The 18,623-nt window shown below is 39.4% G+C and overlaps 1 protein-coding gene across 2 annotated transcripts in view; it reads left to right on the top strand.

Moving 5' to 3' along the window:
* The window catches only part of ADAM8 (ADAM metallopeptidase domain 8), a 54,873-nt gene extending 38,713 nt beyond the window's left edge, over positions 1-16,160 (top strand). For both annotated transcript variants that reach the window (XM_082268350.1, XM_082268349.1), the window contains exons 19-24: positions 4,163-4,355; positions 5,850-5,912; positions 8,139-8,207; positions 9,060-9,107; positions 11,288-11,371; positions 15,164-16,160. In XM_082268350.1, coding sequence (XP_082124476.1) covers positions 4,163-4,355; positions 5,850-5,912; positions 8,139-8,207; positions 9,060-9,107; positions 11,288-11,371; positions 15,164-15,199 — 493 coding nt within the window. In that variant the 3' untranslated portion in view covers positions 15,200-16,160. The remainder of the gene's footprint in view (positions 1-4,162; positions 4,356-5,849; positions 5,913-8,138; positions 8,208-9,059; positions 9,108-11,287; positions 11,372-15,163) is intronic.
* The last annotated feature ends 2,463 nt before the right edge of the window (positions 16,161-18,623 follow it).

Raw genomic sequence — 18,623 nt, 5'->3', positions numbered from 1 at the left:
AATGTTTTACTCACTTCCTATTGCTTTTTCAAGGCTAATGGGCTACAGACAGCAAAACAAAAAACTTAATAGGGGTTTTACGCCTTCACACACCATCCAAAACATAAAAATGTGTTGCCTTTACATACAAAAATCAGACTGCAGTCTGAACTTGAATACTTATTCTTGCTCATTGACTCTGAAATTATTAATGACATTGCAGTGAGGCAACTAGCATTTTTAAAAATGAGATGTTACCAGTGACAGCACTTGTATCTGTTAGCACATTTTTGCTTTGATTATGTATTAGGATATAATTTTTTTACTATTATTTGAAAGTATTGGCTTTTTAGCCTAGGTTCACACGAATGCAGTTTGGGAAACCCTATAATCCATGCATGTTTCCCACACTGCATTCAGATTGCACTGCCCTTGCGATCCGCAGTGCGTGTCAGTGCTATCTTAATGACCCCCCAAAAACAGGTCACACACACGGTGCGTCTCCCTGCATTGGATCGCATGGTATAAAATAGGGATCGACTGATTATAGGTAAAGCCAATATATCAAGGGCCGATCTGCACTTTCCCCGATATATCGCAATCGGCCCTGAGGTTACTGATATTGCCGATATTTGGGGAAAGTGCTGTACCAGAGTGATGCCTGCAGCTAGAGGCATCACCCCGGTTCCGCCGTCCATAGCCGACGGTCGGCTGTTTTGTAATGACAACCAATGCAGCTGAGAAGCCGCTCGGCTGTCATTACAAGGACTGAGAGGGGACGTCCCCCCTCCCGCCGGCTTCCGCCGCTCGCCCGGGTCTCCCGTCCCACCAGGAGACCCCGGGATCCTACCTGCACGACCGTCGAAGACCCAGTCAAAGCCGCATTCTGCTCTGATCGGGTCTCCATGTAAAAACCCGGAAGTGTTGTCATGACATCACTTCCGGGTACTCGGCGCCAAATTCAAACAAATGACAGCATTCAAAACAACCAAACTTGGCGTTTGGAATGCTTTTAAGTGCAGAGGAGGGGTTTGGGGGTCTTTTAGACCCACAGATCCCTCTACAAGTGTACCTGTAAAAATAAATAAATAAATACATTTTAAATGTCCAAAATTATCGGCAGATATCGATATCCGATACCGATATGCGATGACCAAAATATTGGTATCGGCAATAAAAAAAACGATATTGGCCGATTACTAGTATAAATGTACCATGCGATCCAGTTGAAGTCTGGTTCCAAAATTTGTGTATGCATGACTTTGGTGCGATGCAGTGCAATTTGAGCCCATTCAAAATGAATCGGTTAAAATTGCACCACACTGAATTGCATGTAAATTGAACAGGAATGTAGTGTGATTCCTGTGCGATTCACATGATGTTCATAGTTTGAACTGAGGTTTAGTTTGAAGTAATTCACTATTGTTATTCCAGTGAAATGTATTAACTGCTTGCTTTTTGAGAGGCAACTACTATGAAATAGTCAAATTGCTATTCCAGGTTATTTAAATAAGTGTAGTATTATTGCAGAGCAGTTAGAGAGGAAGGTTATCACAAAGTTTGGCAGCTTTATGAGTGGAGTTCTTGTAAAATTTCTTGTTCTAATAGTACAGAAGAAGGTTTTACAGTGCTGTGAACAGATTTTTTGTAAGAGATTAGAGATGAATTTGTTTGGTGTTTCATCATTATCTGCAGTGGACCACAACCGCTCTCCTCTCTGGCCACTTCCTACAGCTGTGTAGGATCATTTCCTGCTTCATGGTCGGTGGAATTTGTGGTTTTCTACAGTTGTGTTCTCCCTCCAATGCACAATAAAAGTTAAATTCTGCAAAAAGAGGAACTGGTGGCATTATGTCCTTGTCAGCATTGGAAGAGTCACGTTCACAAATGATGGACTTCTTTTACTGTTTATTTCACTTTTCAAAATGAGCACTATTAGTGTGATTTAATGTATTGAATGCATAGAACCTTAAAGCTGAACTCCAAGCACAAACGTTTTCATTTAACTCCTTTAGGAGCGCCCACCACAGATGTACTGCGGCATGCAGCCGCTCCTGGGCGAATGGCCGTACATGTACAGGGCTCGCTCTCGGGGGCGAGCATGAACCGCTGCCGGCGCGCTCCCGCCCCTGGCGCGCTCCCACTGATGCATGTGTCAGTCGGCTCCGATTGCCGCCTGACACCCGCGATCGTTCCCCGCTGAGAGAGTAGGACGGTCGGCTGTCGTAAACACAGCCAACCGCCCTTCTCCCTGGGATGATCACAGAGCCCATGTGATCCTTTTATATAGGATCACGTGTCTCTATGTTCATCTCAGAAGCCACGCGCCCCCCCCCACAGTTAGAATCACTCCCCCTAGGGTCACATTTAACCCCTCGATCACCCACAGGGTTAACCCCTCCCCTGCCAGTGTCATTATTACAGTAACAGTGCATATTTGTAGCACTGATTACTGTAGTAATGTCACTGGTACCCCCAAAAGTGTCAAAAATGTCAGTTAGGGGTCCGATCTGCCTGCCGCAATGTCGCAGTCCCGCAGAAAATCGCAGATCGCCGCCATTACTAGTAAAAAAAAAAACAATAAAAATGACATAAATCTTTCCCGTAGTTAGTAAACGCGATAACTTTTGCGCAAACCAATCAAAATACGCTTATTGTGATTTTTTTTTTTTACCAAATAAATGTAGCAGAAAACAAATTGGCCTAAAATGTTACATTTTTATTTTTAAATGTTTTTTATTTGGGAATATCATATAGCAGAATGTGAAAAATATTATTATTATTTTTTTTTTTCAAAATTGTCGCTATTTTTTTGTTTATAGCACAAAAAATAAAATAAAAAAATCACACAGGTGATCAAATACCACCAAAATAAAGCTCTATTTGTGGGAAAAAAGGACGTAAATTTTGTTTGGGTACAGCATCGCACGACTGCGCAATTGTCCGTTAAAGTAACGCAGTGCCGAATCGCAAAATAGGGCCTGGTCAGGAAGGGGGTAAAATCTTCCGGGGCTGAAGTGGTTAAATATAGCCTTCAGAAGCCTCAAAGATATTAATCCACTATGTGTGCACCACATAGCTTTTATAAATCCAGATATTGCTTGTAAAAGCAGCAGTGAAATCATCATTGTGCTGTATACAGCCTGTGCAGAAAGCAGAGCTATGGGGGGCCCAGCAGGCCCCAACCACTACAGGCTGCCTGCAGAAAGCTACAGGGGAGAGGTGGATAAAAGAGCAGTCACCACCAGGGGAGAGAGCAGCAGTGACCAGTCACCCTGCACCAGGGGAGAGAGCAGCAGTGACCAGTCACCCTGCACCAGGGGAGAGAGCAGCAGTGACCAGTCACCCTGCACCAGGGGAGAGAGCAGCAGTGACCAGTCACCCTGCACCAGGGGAGAGAGCAGCGGTGACCAGTCACCCTGCACCAGGGGAGAGAGCAGCAGTGACCAGTCACCCTGCACCAGGGGAGAGAGCAGCAGTGACCAGTCACCCTGCACCAGGGGAGAGAGAAGCAGTGACCAGTCACCCTGCACCAGGGGAGAGAGCAGCAGTGACCAGTCACCCTGCACCAGGGGAGAGAGCAGCGGTGACCAGTCACCCTGCACCAGGGGAGAGAGCAGCAGTGACCAGTCTTTATTACAGGAAGTTGCTGCACAGAGGCAAATTTTCACACTGGATTACTGGAAAAAATACACACAGCACACCAAGATTCAAGTAAGAATGCACATACCTCTTGTATTTAGAAAATGTTTGCTTATCTCGGAGATCAGCTTTAAGATATGGGAAAAATATTCAAAACAAACACATGGAATTTGGATAAAACATTCCCTACAGGTATGAACTTCTAGTTCTGCTTGGACAGATGCATAGAACTGAAAAAAAAAAAAAAAAAAACATAGAAAAGTCTTAGTTTGTTCATAAACATTCAAGACCACAGAATATTCTTGCTTGCAGCCATTTGTATAATCTGAGTTGCAGAACATTGCACAAGAGGACATGTGTTGGCAATTAATGTTGTTCCTCAGCTGCCTGTATTTGAGTAGAATCCCAAAGATGGGAAACGCTCCAGTTTGCACATCCTCCATATTAGGAATATTTATTTGAAAGTAATACAATTTCTGCAGATGTTTTTGAGAGTTTCTCAAGTCAGGGATAATAATGCTCCTGTTTTTTTTCCCTCTAGAATGGCCACACCCGGGTCAGGCTCTGGGTTATCAAACCCTTTGTTTCAGGAGAGCATGAGCAACAAACCGTACATCAGAAAGGATTCCCCAAGTCCCTTGATTGGACGTCCCCAACTCATCGCCAGCACCTCTAATTTACAAGACTCCCGATCTGCATTTATTACTATAGTTCCCAGTGAAGATACTGAGAAGGTGAGGTATAGGTTAAACCAGTAAAAAAGACCAAATGGATGACAAAAGCTGCAATGTTTGCACAATATATAGATTGATGGAAAAAGGTACTTTGGGGTTGATTTAGCAAAGTCAAAAAGGCTGTTTACTTTGCAAGTGAAGTTGCACTTGGTAAATTGCATTTATCTAGAGGTAGATGAATATGGTGAAATTTTATTTTTCAAAGAAACCAAATGATGTGCAAAATAAAAAAACTTCTTGCACATGATTAGATAATGGAAGTCAACCTAGTTTTAACTTATTCACTAGCCTGCAAGACCTCAGCACTTTAGCAGACAGAAAATATAACCTTTAGTTCATAATCCAAGATCTGGCGCCTGCTAAATATTGATGGCAAAGATGACATGGCCTAGGACAGTGATGGCGAACCTTGGCACCCCAGATGTTTTTTGGAACTACATTTCCCATGGTGCTCTTGCACTCTGCAGTGTAGTTGAGCATCATGGGAAATGTAGTTCCAAAACATCTGGGGTGCCAAGGTTCGTCATCACTGGCCTAGGATATCCCAAGCTGCTCTGAAAAAATCTCCTTGGGGAGGAGAGACAAACACCATACCACAATTGGGTTGTTCAGGAGCTCTAAAGGGACGGGGCTTAATAGAAATAACATCCACTGGAAATCCTGATCAGAATTGTACAATAACTTGAAAAAACTCCTCACATGATGATGTTGAAGACGTCACACACAACAATTCTTCCTTCAATAAACATGGACTTCTTCAACGTCATCATGTGAGGAGCTTTTTCAAGTTATTGTACAATTCTGATCTGGATTTCCAGTGGATGTTATTTCTATTAAGCCCACCCCTTTAGCGCTCCTGAACATCCTATTGTGGTATAGAAAATATAACCTGGCGAAGGTATTACCCTATTCAGTAGGATTTGGTTTGTACGGAAATTCTTTAGAGCATCTGATGTTGCCATCTTTGAGAGAACTAATTTTGTTTGAAAGTCCTTTAAATTTTATGCAGACCCGACTATTTACATTTATTGGAGTTTCAGACTAGCACTTGCGTATTCAAATATGACAGATTTTTCCTGAAGAAAAAACACATTTACATTCAGGGTTTTGTTCTTTCAATGAAAAATGTTCCTTTGAATTTTCTCATACCTATGGATGAAAACAATCATCAATATATCTCATCAAATCATTAGGAAATTGAATGATCCAAAAATGAAAATTAGCAAATGAAATTCCACTAGTGTTATGATCAGCTTGACTCTAGTCAAATGAAAAAAAGGTTAATTAATTTGTTTAGGCAGGTTTAATAAATAGGAAATGTGAGGGAATTTTTTTTGTAAACACATTATCTGGCAGGTAAAGCAATCAGCCATTTGGTTTCTTGTCTAGTTAAGGTGTCAACCCCATATCATTGTTTACTTTGGGTTTATGTAAAGGAGGTTTTGTTTTTCAGTGGCTGTGGATTTGACAAATGTTTTGTTTTTGCATTAACAGACCCCTTCGTTTATCTCTACTTCTCAACCAAGAATACCTGTATCTGTCCCCAGATCCCCTCAGGTAACTTTTTTTTTTACTTTGTTCATAGCCCCAGGTAATGATGTGGCTCATACTTTTACCTGCAAGTGTTTACATACCTTAAAGCCTTCCTCTCCCCATCAGATCCCTTTTTACTAGACTGTCAAAGATAAGAATGGAACTTCCTTCACTATTGTGCTCCTGTTTGTTTATTGTTTTTGTTTTTTAGCATGATAATGAAGAGGTGTCAAAGCCAAACTCTTAACCAAATGTTTTCTCATTAGCTTTCAATCAGGATGGGGGGGGGGGGGGGTAGAGTTAAACTCTCTGTCAAGTTTTAATGCTATGAGCCACAACGGTCATCTTTTATCTTTCAGTAATTAACCTAAACAGAGTCCTCCCATTTCAAGTCTACGCAAATTATGAAATGCTTCGGTGGTTTAACATCACCCCAATGTGAATCGAACATTTAAGTTAACTTGTTAACCATTGATTTGGCATTGATTAGACTTGTTTATTGGGTATTTTAAACCCCAGGTCTCCCAATTTGGGGTTACCTGGGGACAGCATTGCCAGAGCCAGAGCTTCATACAGTGGATCGACCTTTACTGATGTTAGGGATGAAAATTCAACACATCTTACAAACATTTTCAGAGCTGTTTGTTTCTCTCTCTAGCCATGTCAGGGAGATTATTTCTCATTTCCCTTCTCTTTGATGCTCATACTTAATATAAAGGGCACAGTTGCCAGCAGAAAGACACAGACAGCAATGCAGATATTATCAAACGCTCTCACCCTTCCTAAATCTAGCCATACGCTGGTATAATTTAGTTCTAAAACAGTAGTTTTCAAAATGTTTGATTTTCTAATGGTTAGTTTGCTCAAATCAACAATCCTTTTGACTGTAGGGATGAGGAAAATCGAAGAACAACGATGGAAAAGTTTTCTCATTTCATATAATCCCAAAAAATTTTTTAACTGTAACTGTGATAAACATTTGGAATCCAATTCGCTTCCATCTATCCCAAAATGGAATGTTAAAATTTACATAATTGCCACAACAAATGAACAAAATTTATAAGAACTTTTATATGAAATTTGTATAGCCCCTGATAGCATTTTAAAATGTTCTAAAGAGTTACCCTACTGTGGCTGTTTGCAATAAAACTCAATGGCCAGCTTAACTCTACTGAAAATGTTTGTTTTTGTCTGAATCCCATTTACTAACATTTATTTATCCTGACAGAATGTGAGGGGAAATTTCCTTAACAGGGAAGCAGAGAGCAATAAAATCCTAATAGATCTTCCCTGCTCTATTTAAAATAAAAAGTGGAGCTGGGCTTTAATAAAAATGCAATTTATTTTATGTGAAAATGACATAATTAGTGTGCATGTATATGTATGTATATATATATATGTAAACTACATGTTATTTTTAACATGTATATGTATATAAACTAACATGTTAACATATTTTGCCTTGTTGTATAGGATGGCCATAGATGGCTATACATTGCCAAATGCAAGAAATGTGCCAATTTTAGCATTTTTATGTAACAAGATATTTAGAGAGAGTTCAGTTTTAAAGTTGGCTAGCCATGCATAATATGTAAGCCCATGGATTACTGGAATCTTCAAAGCACTTGCATACAATCAAACCAGATTGGAGATAATTATCAATGGTGTCACTCCATTTGAATTTAAAGACGGAGTCTTTGAGGAGCACCACCATTTTCTCATAGAAGAGAAACCAATTCATTTTCAGTTCCACTTGGCTGATTGTAGAAGTTGACGAACACTATGCTTTTGCTAAAATTTGTTTTGGCTGCCATGAAAAAAGTCGGTAGACAAAATTGGTTTTCGTACAGAATTCCGGTTTAATAAAAGCTTCTTTTTTTTTTTTTGGGAATACCTTTTCCCAGGAGTATATAGAACAATTGATATATATACACCAGTCCAAAAACGTAAAATTTTGGGGTATTTCATTCATATAGTATCTGTCAATGGAGTACCCTTGGTCCAACATCCTCAAAAGTATTGGTCAGAATAATTGGAGACCAAATGCTGGGGAACCATGTACCAGAGCATCAGTAGTTTATAATTAGAGTCAGCTGCCGATGCATAGATTGAGCAATGAGCAGTGGTTACCAAAATTTGCCTCCAATTTTTTGTTTACATTTTTAACAATACAAGCCCTTTAGGATCATGTATACGAACAAGCACTGTAAAAACACATTCAAATCTATTAATTTTCTATTACCTTTTCAGGTGACAAAACCTCCAGTAGCCCCACCTGGACCTCCTGGCAGAGCTGTATTACCACCAGCCAAGCCACCGGTTAGTGATATTGTAATATTGCTTCTCTTTTTACGATGCGTTGTATGAAACCCAGTACAGACACATACTAACTTACAATTCCCACAAGGCATCATATATTTGTTATCTGAATTTAATAGGTTTGATGACATTTGTCTTGTCTTTGGTTAGCAGCAGACACTCTATACAATCATTATGATTCAACAAATGGTTTTAGGAGTTAGGTTTTTTTGGCCAAATACTGTTGTCTACCCAGATTTGCAGACTGTGGCTCTGGTTAGCTGTCTTCTCTTCTCAAGTGACACAAATATGTGTTCCGACAATTCAAAAATATTAATAGAATTGTAATTTAACATAAGTGATCTTTCTGCAGTTGGCAGCAAAACCACAATATAATGTCTATGACTTTCTTAAAGCATGCCTGCAAGTAAGAAGAGTTATGGCAGCCATACATGGATCAAAATCCAGCCTGGTCCAGCAGGGAACTTTGATCCATGTATGGGCAGGCTGGTTGTACATAGTTGATCTGTCAATCAACTTTTGTACAACCAGCCTCTCAGGTTTTTCCCAAACAATCATTGGCACTAGCTAATGCCAGCAACACTGATCATTTTATGCTGATGGCGGGGAAGGTCACCGTTATGAGAAAACATTACCACAGCGTGGAAGTTTCCCCCATCCACCTCAAATTTGTGAATGCTGGAATTGGCTCATTTTTCTTTTCATTCAACACGTTGGTTGAACAAAAAAAAAATTAATTCTGTATGGCCAGCTTTACAATAACTGTCATATCTCTGCACATCTACTCTCGTTCTAATTAGCACCGTTGGTAGTAGGTATTTGAAATGTTATGCTTTTTTTTTTTCTTTTTAGAAACCAACACCCCCTACCAAACCATTGCCAATGCTTAAACCTAAACCGGTAATTATCTTACACCTTACAAGATTTTTTGAGGTTCTCATATACCACTATTTTTCCACACAGCTTTGTTTTGTTACGCATGTTTTCTATTTTGTTCTATGTGATTTAACCTCCCTAGCAGTATTCCCGAGTGTGGCTCGGGGTTAATTTTCAGTACCAAAAGCGGTAACCCCGAGCCATACTCGGGATTACCCCACAATGATACTCGCCTTCCCCTGTGATCCCCCGCCGTCCTCCCCAGCCTTCCTCCAGCTGTCCTCCCGCTGTGTGTTCGGTTGATGCCGTCACCTTCTTCCGGTTCCCTTCACTGTTAGCGCTGCGTCGCGCAGGGGGGGGGGGGGGGGATGCAAGCAGCAGGAGATTGACATGACACAGTGTAATCTGTTAGAATTACAACTTTGTATCATGCCATTTCACCTAGAGGCTTTTCCAGTGCCCTGCCTGTACTTTTTGCCTGGAAAATTGATAACGTCCATGGCGTCAAAAAGCGTTCTTTTAGCTCAAAAACGCTTTTGGACGAACTGGAAAAAAGCGCCGATGTATCAGAATTATTTGAAGAACTGAGCGATAGCGATTCGTGGGAAAATTCGTCATTAGGTACAAAAAGTGACAACAGCGACGATTCTGCGACTGAGCTCAGCGATGTGCGGACCTGGTGCTCTATTGACTGCGATACGGATCAGGCAGTGCCCCCGAGTACAGATTCTCCCTCATAATGAAATTTCTCCACTTCGAAAACAATGAAGGATTTGATGAAATGTATTATTATTACATTATAATTTATGATTTCGTGTTTCAAACTTTATCATACCCGGGATGTCTACTAGACTCTTGTTTGGACAGATTTATGTGGGTTATTCCTAAGAATTACAGGCCTAATATATAAAACATATTTCCATGCAAAACAATGTACCGCCTTTAGCACAGAAATTCTGACATAATCAGAATGCCAGGGAGGTTAAAAGAAAATATAGACATTCGCGATAGACCGATTACAAAAAATAAGTCCGGTAATAAAATACATAATGCTTAATTACAACTAAAATAAAAGCATTTTTTTAAGTATTAGATTGAGATTGGATGGGGATTAGAACGCCTGTCAGATTTTTATTACAGTCTGTGTCCCTGTTAGGGTTATTCCTCTCTATTTTTCCTGGTGACCATTATCGATGAAAGTGAAATAAATTTTGAGTGTGTGGTAACCACAACGAAGGGAAAAATCTTCCAATAAGGACACTAATTCCAGTGGCGCTGGTGACTACCAGAGATTTCTCTAACTTTGGAGGGATTTTCCCTCACTTCCTGATGTGGCAATGAGATAGGAAGTAAAGGGAAATCTCTCCAATGGGATGCAGATTGCAAAAAAAAAAAAAACTGACCGGGATTATAACCCTTCGATGCTCTATGCAAAATAAAAAAATTGCCTTCAGTTCTACTTTTAGGTCCCAATATATATTAGGTTACATTTTACTTGGTTTTCATGCCATGTTGGTGGCCCCAGTCTTATCAAAGCATGGATAGAAATTAAATAATGAATATATAGACTTTTTCTTTGTCAAAACAAATCAATCAATAATTTGCAGGTGAATTAAAATGTTTGTTTATAAAATTTGTGTTTTCTAGATAGTCAGCAAATTAAGATCTACATTTGTCACCCACAGTTGTTGACAATTACTGTTAAGCCGGGTACACACTTTTGTTTTTTTTCTGTTAAACCCAGTGGGTTGAATGAAAAAAAACAAACTGTCAGCTCCGGTCAGAGCTGCTATACTAAGTATGCAAAGTTAGTATAGCGATCTCCCCCGCTGAGCTATTGTGTTCTGACGGGGATGCCCCCCCACTGCTAGAACACTCATATCATCGTATCATCGCTCTCTGACATTGGCTGAGAACGCTGATCAGGAGTCGGTCGGCTGCTGGTTTTCCAGCATACATATCCAACTGAAGCCTGCCAAACAGGCAGACTGATATATATCTGCCAAACGGACAGACTGATATACACACGGGCCAGATGTCGGCCATTTTTTTTTATGTGAACTGGCAAAGGTCTCTCGACGCTAGGCCCCGGCTTTAATCTGGTCAAATAAGAGGAGGTTTGATCATTTGGGAACAATCAGAGGGAAAGGCTGGCTCTTTAACAAATAATACATAGGTTGTAAATGTCACCATTGTATTTCTAGGAACTAAAACAGAAGCCATCTGCCTCCGCTCCTTTACCACCGTTGAAACCATCAGCTTTGAAAACGACTCCTCATCCGATGCATGTGAGTTTTAAGTGACAACAGTACAATGTCCATTCTTAAAAATAATGACACTAAAATAATTATTTCATGCTTGTAATGTCTGCAGTTTAAAAGATTACAAATTTTAGCTTCCGAGCCATGCATTTTAGCCATGTGGTGATTCAGACTAATAAATGTCTAATTGCTTTAGCTTATAAACTGCTAGGCTCTGTAACACATCTATGCTAAACATTCTTACTTTTGTTAGACGTGACAAGATTAAAGCTCCTTTCCAGACACTTCTGTATGCCATAGAAGTGTACAGCCCCCATCACTGTTTGCATAGTTAACTTGGTATGAGAGTTATTTTTACTTTTATGTGATGTAATTGTGTTTATTCGACCATGGAAAATTCTTTTAGTCTACATGGCTTAGAAAAGTCAAACAAAGTAGTGAAACTGATAGATGGTTATTTTTGTTGAATTATAAGATACTGTCTGTGTTCAGGCTTCCTCACAAGACATACTGGCTGTGTTCCAAAAAGGTCTCTGCACTGACCTCCTATAATTACAGTCAGCTAGCTAGATGCCTAGTGTTTGGATGGCCCGCTAGATGTTGGATGGCCCTAGGTGACCATCCAGCCACTGAAATGTCCTGTTGTGCTAACGTATGTTTACATCAGGAAAACATACTTTTTGTGGCCAGGGAGAAGGGATGCATTGGTTTGTCTTCAGGGAAAATCTGCTCTTGCTTTGAGCTGACTTTGCAAAGGTATGATTGGGAGGACTTTCAAAGTAATGATCATTCCCTAATCTAATCAATAAGGAGACTCTATTATTTATTTAAATGCTTTTTTTGTTCTCTGCTTCCTTTTTTTTTTTTTTTTACATTTAAAAGAACTGCTTATTAGCTCCTTTTTTTCTGCAATTTTTATCCATTCTAAGTACAAATGCTTTGCTTTTCTGTTACTGCATTTGTGCTAAGTGATCCGTTAATCCGTTTTTGAATAAAAATTGTGCGTACCGTATTTATTCGAGTATAACGCGCAAAATTTTCTACCAAAAAAAGAAATCAAAGTTTGGGTGCGAGTTATAAACGAGGGCTGGGGTGGGGTGGCAGTAGCGGCCGGTCCATTGAGGGCGCAGGCGAATTGTGAGTTCGCACTGCGCCTTTTTCGGGCTGCAGCCGCTCACATTACGCGTACAGTGGGCGGCCCGATCTGGGGGTGAGAATTCTTATTATCTGCTGTATGGTCGCCGCTTCATTTCCTCGCCTCGCCCACACGTTACGGTAAGCATTGCTTTTGTACAATTCAGTGTTTTGCGTACCGTAATTCAGTGTTCTTCATATTTTAATTGATATACTGGTACCCGTTAGATGGCAACTCATAGTATCAAGAGAAAACGTTCTGCATATGACGCTTCATTCAAGCTCAAAGTTGTTGATCATGCTGAAATTCACGGAAATCGAGCAGCTAGCCGAGAATTCACTGTACCAGTGAAAAACAAAATTTTATACCGATTTTTAATCGAAAATTAGGGGTGCGCGTTATACATGTGTGCGCGTTATACTCAAATAAATACGGTAGCTACGTTTTTTTTTTAAAGTGGACCTTCTTTTGCTATAATGCAGCCGAACATTTTTCAAATCAGATCTGTAGGGGGAAGAAGTTAGGTAGTATAATTGCCTGTTACCCTGGCTTCTGCTGGCAGCACATAGGCAAGGGTGATGTCACCCCTAACAACAAGACCTGGTAAATGTTCTACAAATCTCACTGAAAAGACACTACTAGCCCTATGCTGCAGCATCTTCTTGTAAGATCTGGGGAAATAGTAAAAATCTCATTGGCAGAAGGATGACATCATGCCTGAACCACTAAAGTCTGGGGAAAGATAAGTATAATATATACCTTTTTTCCCCTATGGTTCTTTAGAGAAAAAAAATTAGACCTTGCACAGAGCTGCTCTTAGTAATGAGATGATGCGTGATCAGAACAGGCAATATAGACCAATGGTGGCAGGCATTTAATGTGCTATTTATGATCTACTATAAATAATCAATTATTATACTATTCCCTGCTGAAGAGTATCCTTGCTGGTATTAATTTAACATGGGGATGGCAAACTTCTTTTTATTAGCTAAATTAGAGCTGTGCCACAGATCTTATGAATGTGTAAATAGTGCAGCTGCTATCCTATTGATACAGTGATCAAAAAAAAAAATTAAAAATCAATTGGACTGCGCTATCACAAAAATATGTATCGATTAAAAAAATCCAAAGATATACATATGTAATGTAAATTCCAAAAAATGTATAAAGTGCAAAATCTCTACAACAGTGTCCAATGCTGTAAATACAAAATTCTAAATATAATAATAAAATATATTATTAATAAAGTTTCCCATGCAAATGGTGCCTGTGCACAGACGATTCTTATTTCCATGATGTCAATCATCCACTATTTTCCATGCTTCATCTCCACGAGTGTGCTCCACCACCAGTTATGTCAATACACTCACCAGATCGATATTCATAATGCTGGCAAATGAATGTGACCAGCAAAAAATGCATACAGATATATAGCCAAGAAACCACTGCTTATCTAGACTCAGCAGATCCCTCTTTGGAACTTTCACCATTAACACTTCATCATCCACTCAATACCAAGCCAATTCCAAGGAGAAGAAAACTAGTGGATGATTGACATCATGGAAATAAAGATTATCCTTGCATGGGCACTATTTTGCACAGGACACTTTAATATATGATATTTTGAATTTTGTATTTACAGCACTGGACACTTTCATATGAGTTTTTGCACTTTATTGGACTTTAAATATGTTTTTAAATTGACATTGCATATGTATATTTTTGGATTTTATATTGATACACACGTGTTTTTATAGTGATACCAGCTCATATGCTTGGTGTTCTAGGTTAGGACACTTTTACACAAGTGGGTGAAGGGGTCTATGCATTTCAAACAATACATTTTTAAAAATACAATTGAATTCAAACTTACAAGTCAGATCATAGGTGGACCTGGTAAATGTATGATATTTAAGATATTTACTATTTACTTCTCCTACCTGGAGAAAGATCTGGGAGTCTTAGTTGATTATAGATTAGGCAACAGCATGCAATGTCAAGCGGCAGCTGCAAAAGCCGGTAGAATATTAGCATGCATAAAGAAAGGGATGTATTCCAGAGATAAGACTATAATCCTTCCACTTTATAAAACTCTGGTCCGACCGCATCTGGAGTATTCTGTCCAGTTCTGGTCGCCAGTCCTCAGGAGGGATGTGTTGGAGCTGGAGAGAGTCCAGAGAAGGGCAACTAAACTAATTAGGGGATTGGAGGACCTTAATTATGAAGAGCGTCTGCAATCGCTCGATTTATTCTCCCTGGAGAAGAGACGCCTGAGGGGGGACATGATAGCAATTTATAAATTTCTTAATGGGGATCTCAGCTTAGAAAAAAAACTGTTCATTCGAAGGGATTGCATGAGGACAAGAGGGCATACAATGCGATTAGAGGAGAAGCGTTTTAACCTCAGGCAACGAGGGGGGTTCTTTACTGTTAGGGCTACAAGATTGTGGAATTCTCTACCACAAGAGGTGGTTTCTGCGGGAAGTATGGTGGCTTTCAAAAGACTCTTAGACTTACATCTCAAGGATCAGGACATTAAGGGCTATGTGAGATGATTACAGCCACACACACCCACACAGGTTGAACTGGATGGACTGTTGTCTTTATTCAACCTCACCTACTATGTAACTATGTACTCACTAGCATTTCCATGACTTTGAACCTTTTTTTTCTTTCTTTTCCAGAAGGTTGCCTTAAGACCTCCTATTCCACGGAGATGATATTTTGTCAAGACCTACACTAGACTAACCAAAGACTGAGGGATTGTATAATTGTGATGGTGCCTATTGCTGATCATGGTGTCCTCACTGCCATTACAGTGTTAGATGTGCCTTTCTTAATTTATTGTGAGCAGAAAGACTTGTGATGTGGATTCCTGTTAAATGAAATGAAAGAGTGAACATCTTTGATAGTCGACCTGTATTAGTGGAACAGTTTATGAAAGAACTTTTTGCAATCTGCACTATGTGTACCATTTAAAATAGGCAAGTCATTCCAAACTTATGGTGGACATTACTCCTGAAGAATATACTCTTGGCATCTGGACATTTGTGACAGGACCGGGAATAGCATCCTGAGTTATGTAAGAAAGATGAATTGCTGGATGAAAAGTAATACACTCAATGCATCGTGGGACTTGTACTTTACTAACCAGCACAATTTGCACTAAAGTGTGTGCACATAATGGAGACGATTTCTTGTTTTAAAGAAGAACCTCCCGTGTGGCACAAGAGAGAAAAGTATGCATCTGTTTACTTGCACTGCCTCTTGCACACTTCAAATGATTTTATTCTTGTGTAGGAGAAAAGGGATCTGACTTACAAAAATACCAATTCTGGTATTTTTCTCCGCACATTCCATTAACCCGAATCATTATATTTCAAGCAGTTGTTTTAAAGATTCACTCTAAAACTCAGTGTTCCAATGTTACACCATTGTTCACTGTAACATGAACTCATTTCCATATTGAGAGGGGGTTTTGAACACAGACGATGCTTGATTCTCTCAATTTGCTCACAAACATTTCAAAACGTGTACTGTACTAGTATTTTTATTATTATATTAATATTTATAAAATGCAATCCTCACTGTGTTGGAGGAAGCATTTGTTTACACATTAGGTACACACGTATGCATGTTATCAATTCATTCCTGGGCACTGAGTTAAACCATATGCACATTGACATTAAAGCTGGCCATACACTAGCCGAAATATTGGGCAAATTCATTTTCGAAAACTAAAAATCGGCCGCGAGAGCAGACGATCGTGCCATCATGTAATGACCGAATTTCGAAAGATAAATCGTTCAATGGGCATAAATGAATCAGTTTTTCGTTCAGTTTGTAACATATGCCTAGTGCATATAAAGGAGAGCTGGCATATGAGGGGCATGAAAGTGTCTTAGTCCCGATATGTATGAATACAAAAAAGAAGAATGGCCAAGGGACTTTGTAAGACACTAACTACGAGGTGTAAATTGTACGAAATTTACTACACTTTAAAAACTTTAGTACATACAATTGAAATAATTCTAATAAACATAGGTACATAGATATATGCATGGGTCTCCATAGTTACATAAATCAAAATCTAACTGACAATCCAAGGTGTAAATGTTTATATGGTAAAATTTCTATATGCGTTTCGCGAGACCATGCTCACTTCCTCAGGAGATACATATATAAATGCCTGAAATTAGAGACAATTGTTAGGCCTCAGATCAGAAAGGGAGAATAAGAAAGGAAATAGGGCAGGGAAGCAGGTAAAAAAGGGAAGCCAAAAAACGTACAATTGTGTATATAATAGTCCTAACGAACTTCCTAACCAGGGTAAACAGTCAAGTAGATTCATGGTTTCCATAGGACTCCCCATTGGAGATGAAGATGTAGGAAAACAGAGAGAGATCCCCAAATGGTCCATGTAGTTATTCCTAGTGCAAACAGGTCGACCGAAAACATTAAACATTATCAAACATTTACCTTTCAATTTATTGTTCGGTCAGCGGATTTTCAAAACTGTTCCTTCGAATTTTCCGGCTCTGAAAAGTTAAAAAACGATTTTCTATTTGTGCCCATTAACTGGACGAAAAACGAATGATCGGACCAAATGACAGATTTTGGAACGATCTTTTGGCTAGTGTATGGCCAGCATTAGCCTATGTGCATCCAATCCCAGCAGGCAAAATCCAGCCTTGTTCCCTGAAACCTAACAGTTTATGGCAGGCTAAAGTATGCTAAGGCCAAACAGGGCTAAACTCTGTACTTCGTGGTACTCACATTTAGTTCATGCCCTGTGAGGAATGCCTGCAATGCAGGCACATTGCGCTGAACGCATAGGGCCCTAAATGTAAGTACCTCTTAGTACAGCATTCAGCCCTGTCCCGTCATCATAGACTTTGACAGGTTGTAATTAACCGGGCTGGACACTGCAACTGTGTCCCATGCACTAAAATGCTTGGGATTGGTTGCACACGGGCTAAACGCCTAGTGTGCATGTGGCCTTATAGGTACAAATTCTATGCAGATTTAAACTGCTTTAGTAACAAATGCCTTGTCCTGGGTGCCTTTGAACACACACACTTCTTTTTAAATGTAAGTGAAACTTATAGTATTTTACATCTCATATATCCTTGCTGGCCTTTTGGATTATTTTGAACCAAAAAGGTTAACTTAAGAAAATGGTATTAAAAAAAAAAAAAAAAAAGACGACTATTGTTTTTCATCTCAAAGCCAGACTGTGTCTTACATTTCCACTGTGAGATGTAATTGGAAACACATAAGTACCATGAAAAACTGAAGTCATAGGATTTCTTGTGACTCAGAGTCATGATTCTATCATTGTAACCCTATGACTCCCAGCGGAGCTGGAACGCATAGCTTAAAAATGTGTTTAGAGTTCAGAAACCAAACTTAGGAACATGTTTAGACTGGGTTACTGCCTAGTCCAAACACATTGGTGCTTTATTCATAAATCCGTGTGACATCTCGCTCTCTGTGGTGTTGTGTGACCAAGCTTAGCAAAGGATAATTTATTAATATGCACAGATACCTTTCCTGGCTGGACTGAAAACATGCTCCTTATTTTTATGTGAATTCTTATATGCTGCATTTATGTATGTTTTTTTTTTACCTTTCTCTGCAAAGAGCCCTGCATTAAATTCCAAGGCACGAAATTGCAAGGTCTTCTTGAGCAGACATAATTATGACATAAATTATTATATAAACTATTTGTGAAAGATCAGTTGAAAGTTTGATTTCGATTAACACTGTTACTGTATTTTTTTTTTACTTTGTTTTAAACAATAAAAATTATCAACAAATGTGTGCGTCAGAATGAGATTACGTAGACATATAGTTAATTGCTTATGTGTAACAATACCCTGGGGTAATGCGCTTTCCTCACTTTACATTTACCTCACTAGAGCCTAAAATATAACTTTTCTATTTAAATATTTAAAATATATTTCTCCTTTCCATAGATTTAGTGTCCATTCACACTAGTATGACTTGTCAGGCGACTTGGTCAGCCTGACAATTCACGCACTGTTGCGGTCCATTGACTGGTACAGGAACCATTCTAATAGGAGCGACACAAGTCGCTCCGACTTAGAAAAAGGGTCCTGTACTACTTCGGGGCGACCAGGA

This window comes from Pelophylax lessonae, assembly GCF_965119305.1.
Source record: "Pelophylax lessonae genome assembly, chromosome: 9".
Classification (NCBI taxonomy): Eukaryota; Metazoa; Chordata; class Amphibia; order Anura; family Ranidae; genus Pelophylax; species Pelophylax lessonae.
The sequence above is the reverse complement of the archived record's forward strand: the minus strand, read 5'-3'. Positions and strand labels throughout refer to the sequence as shown.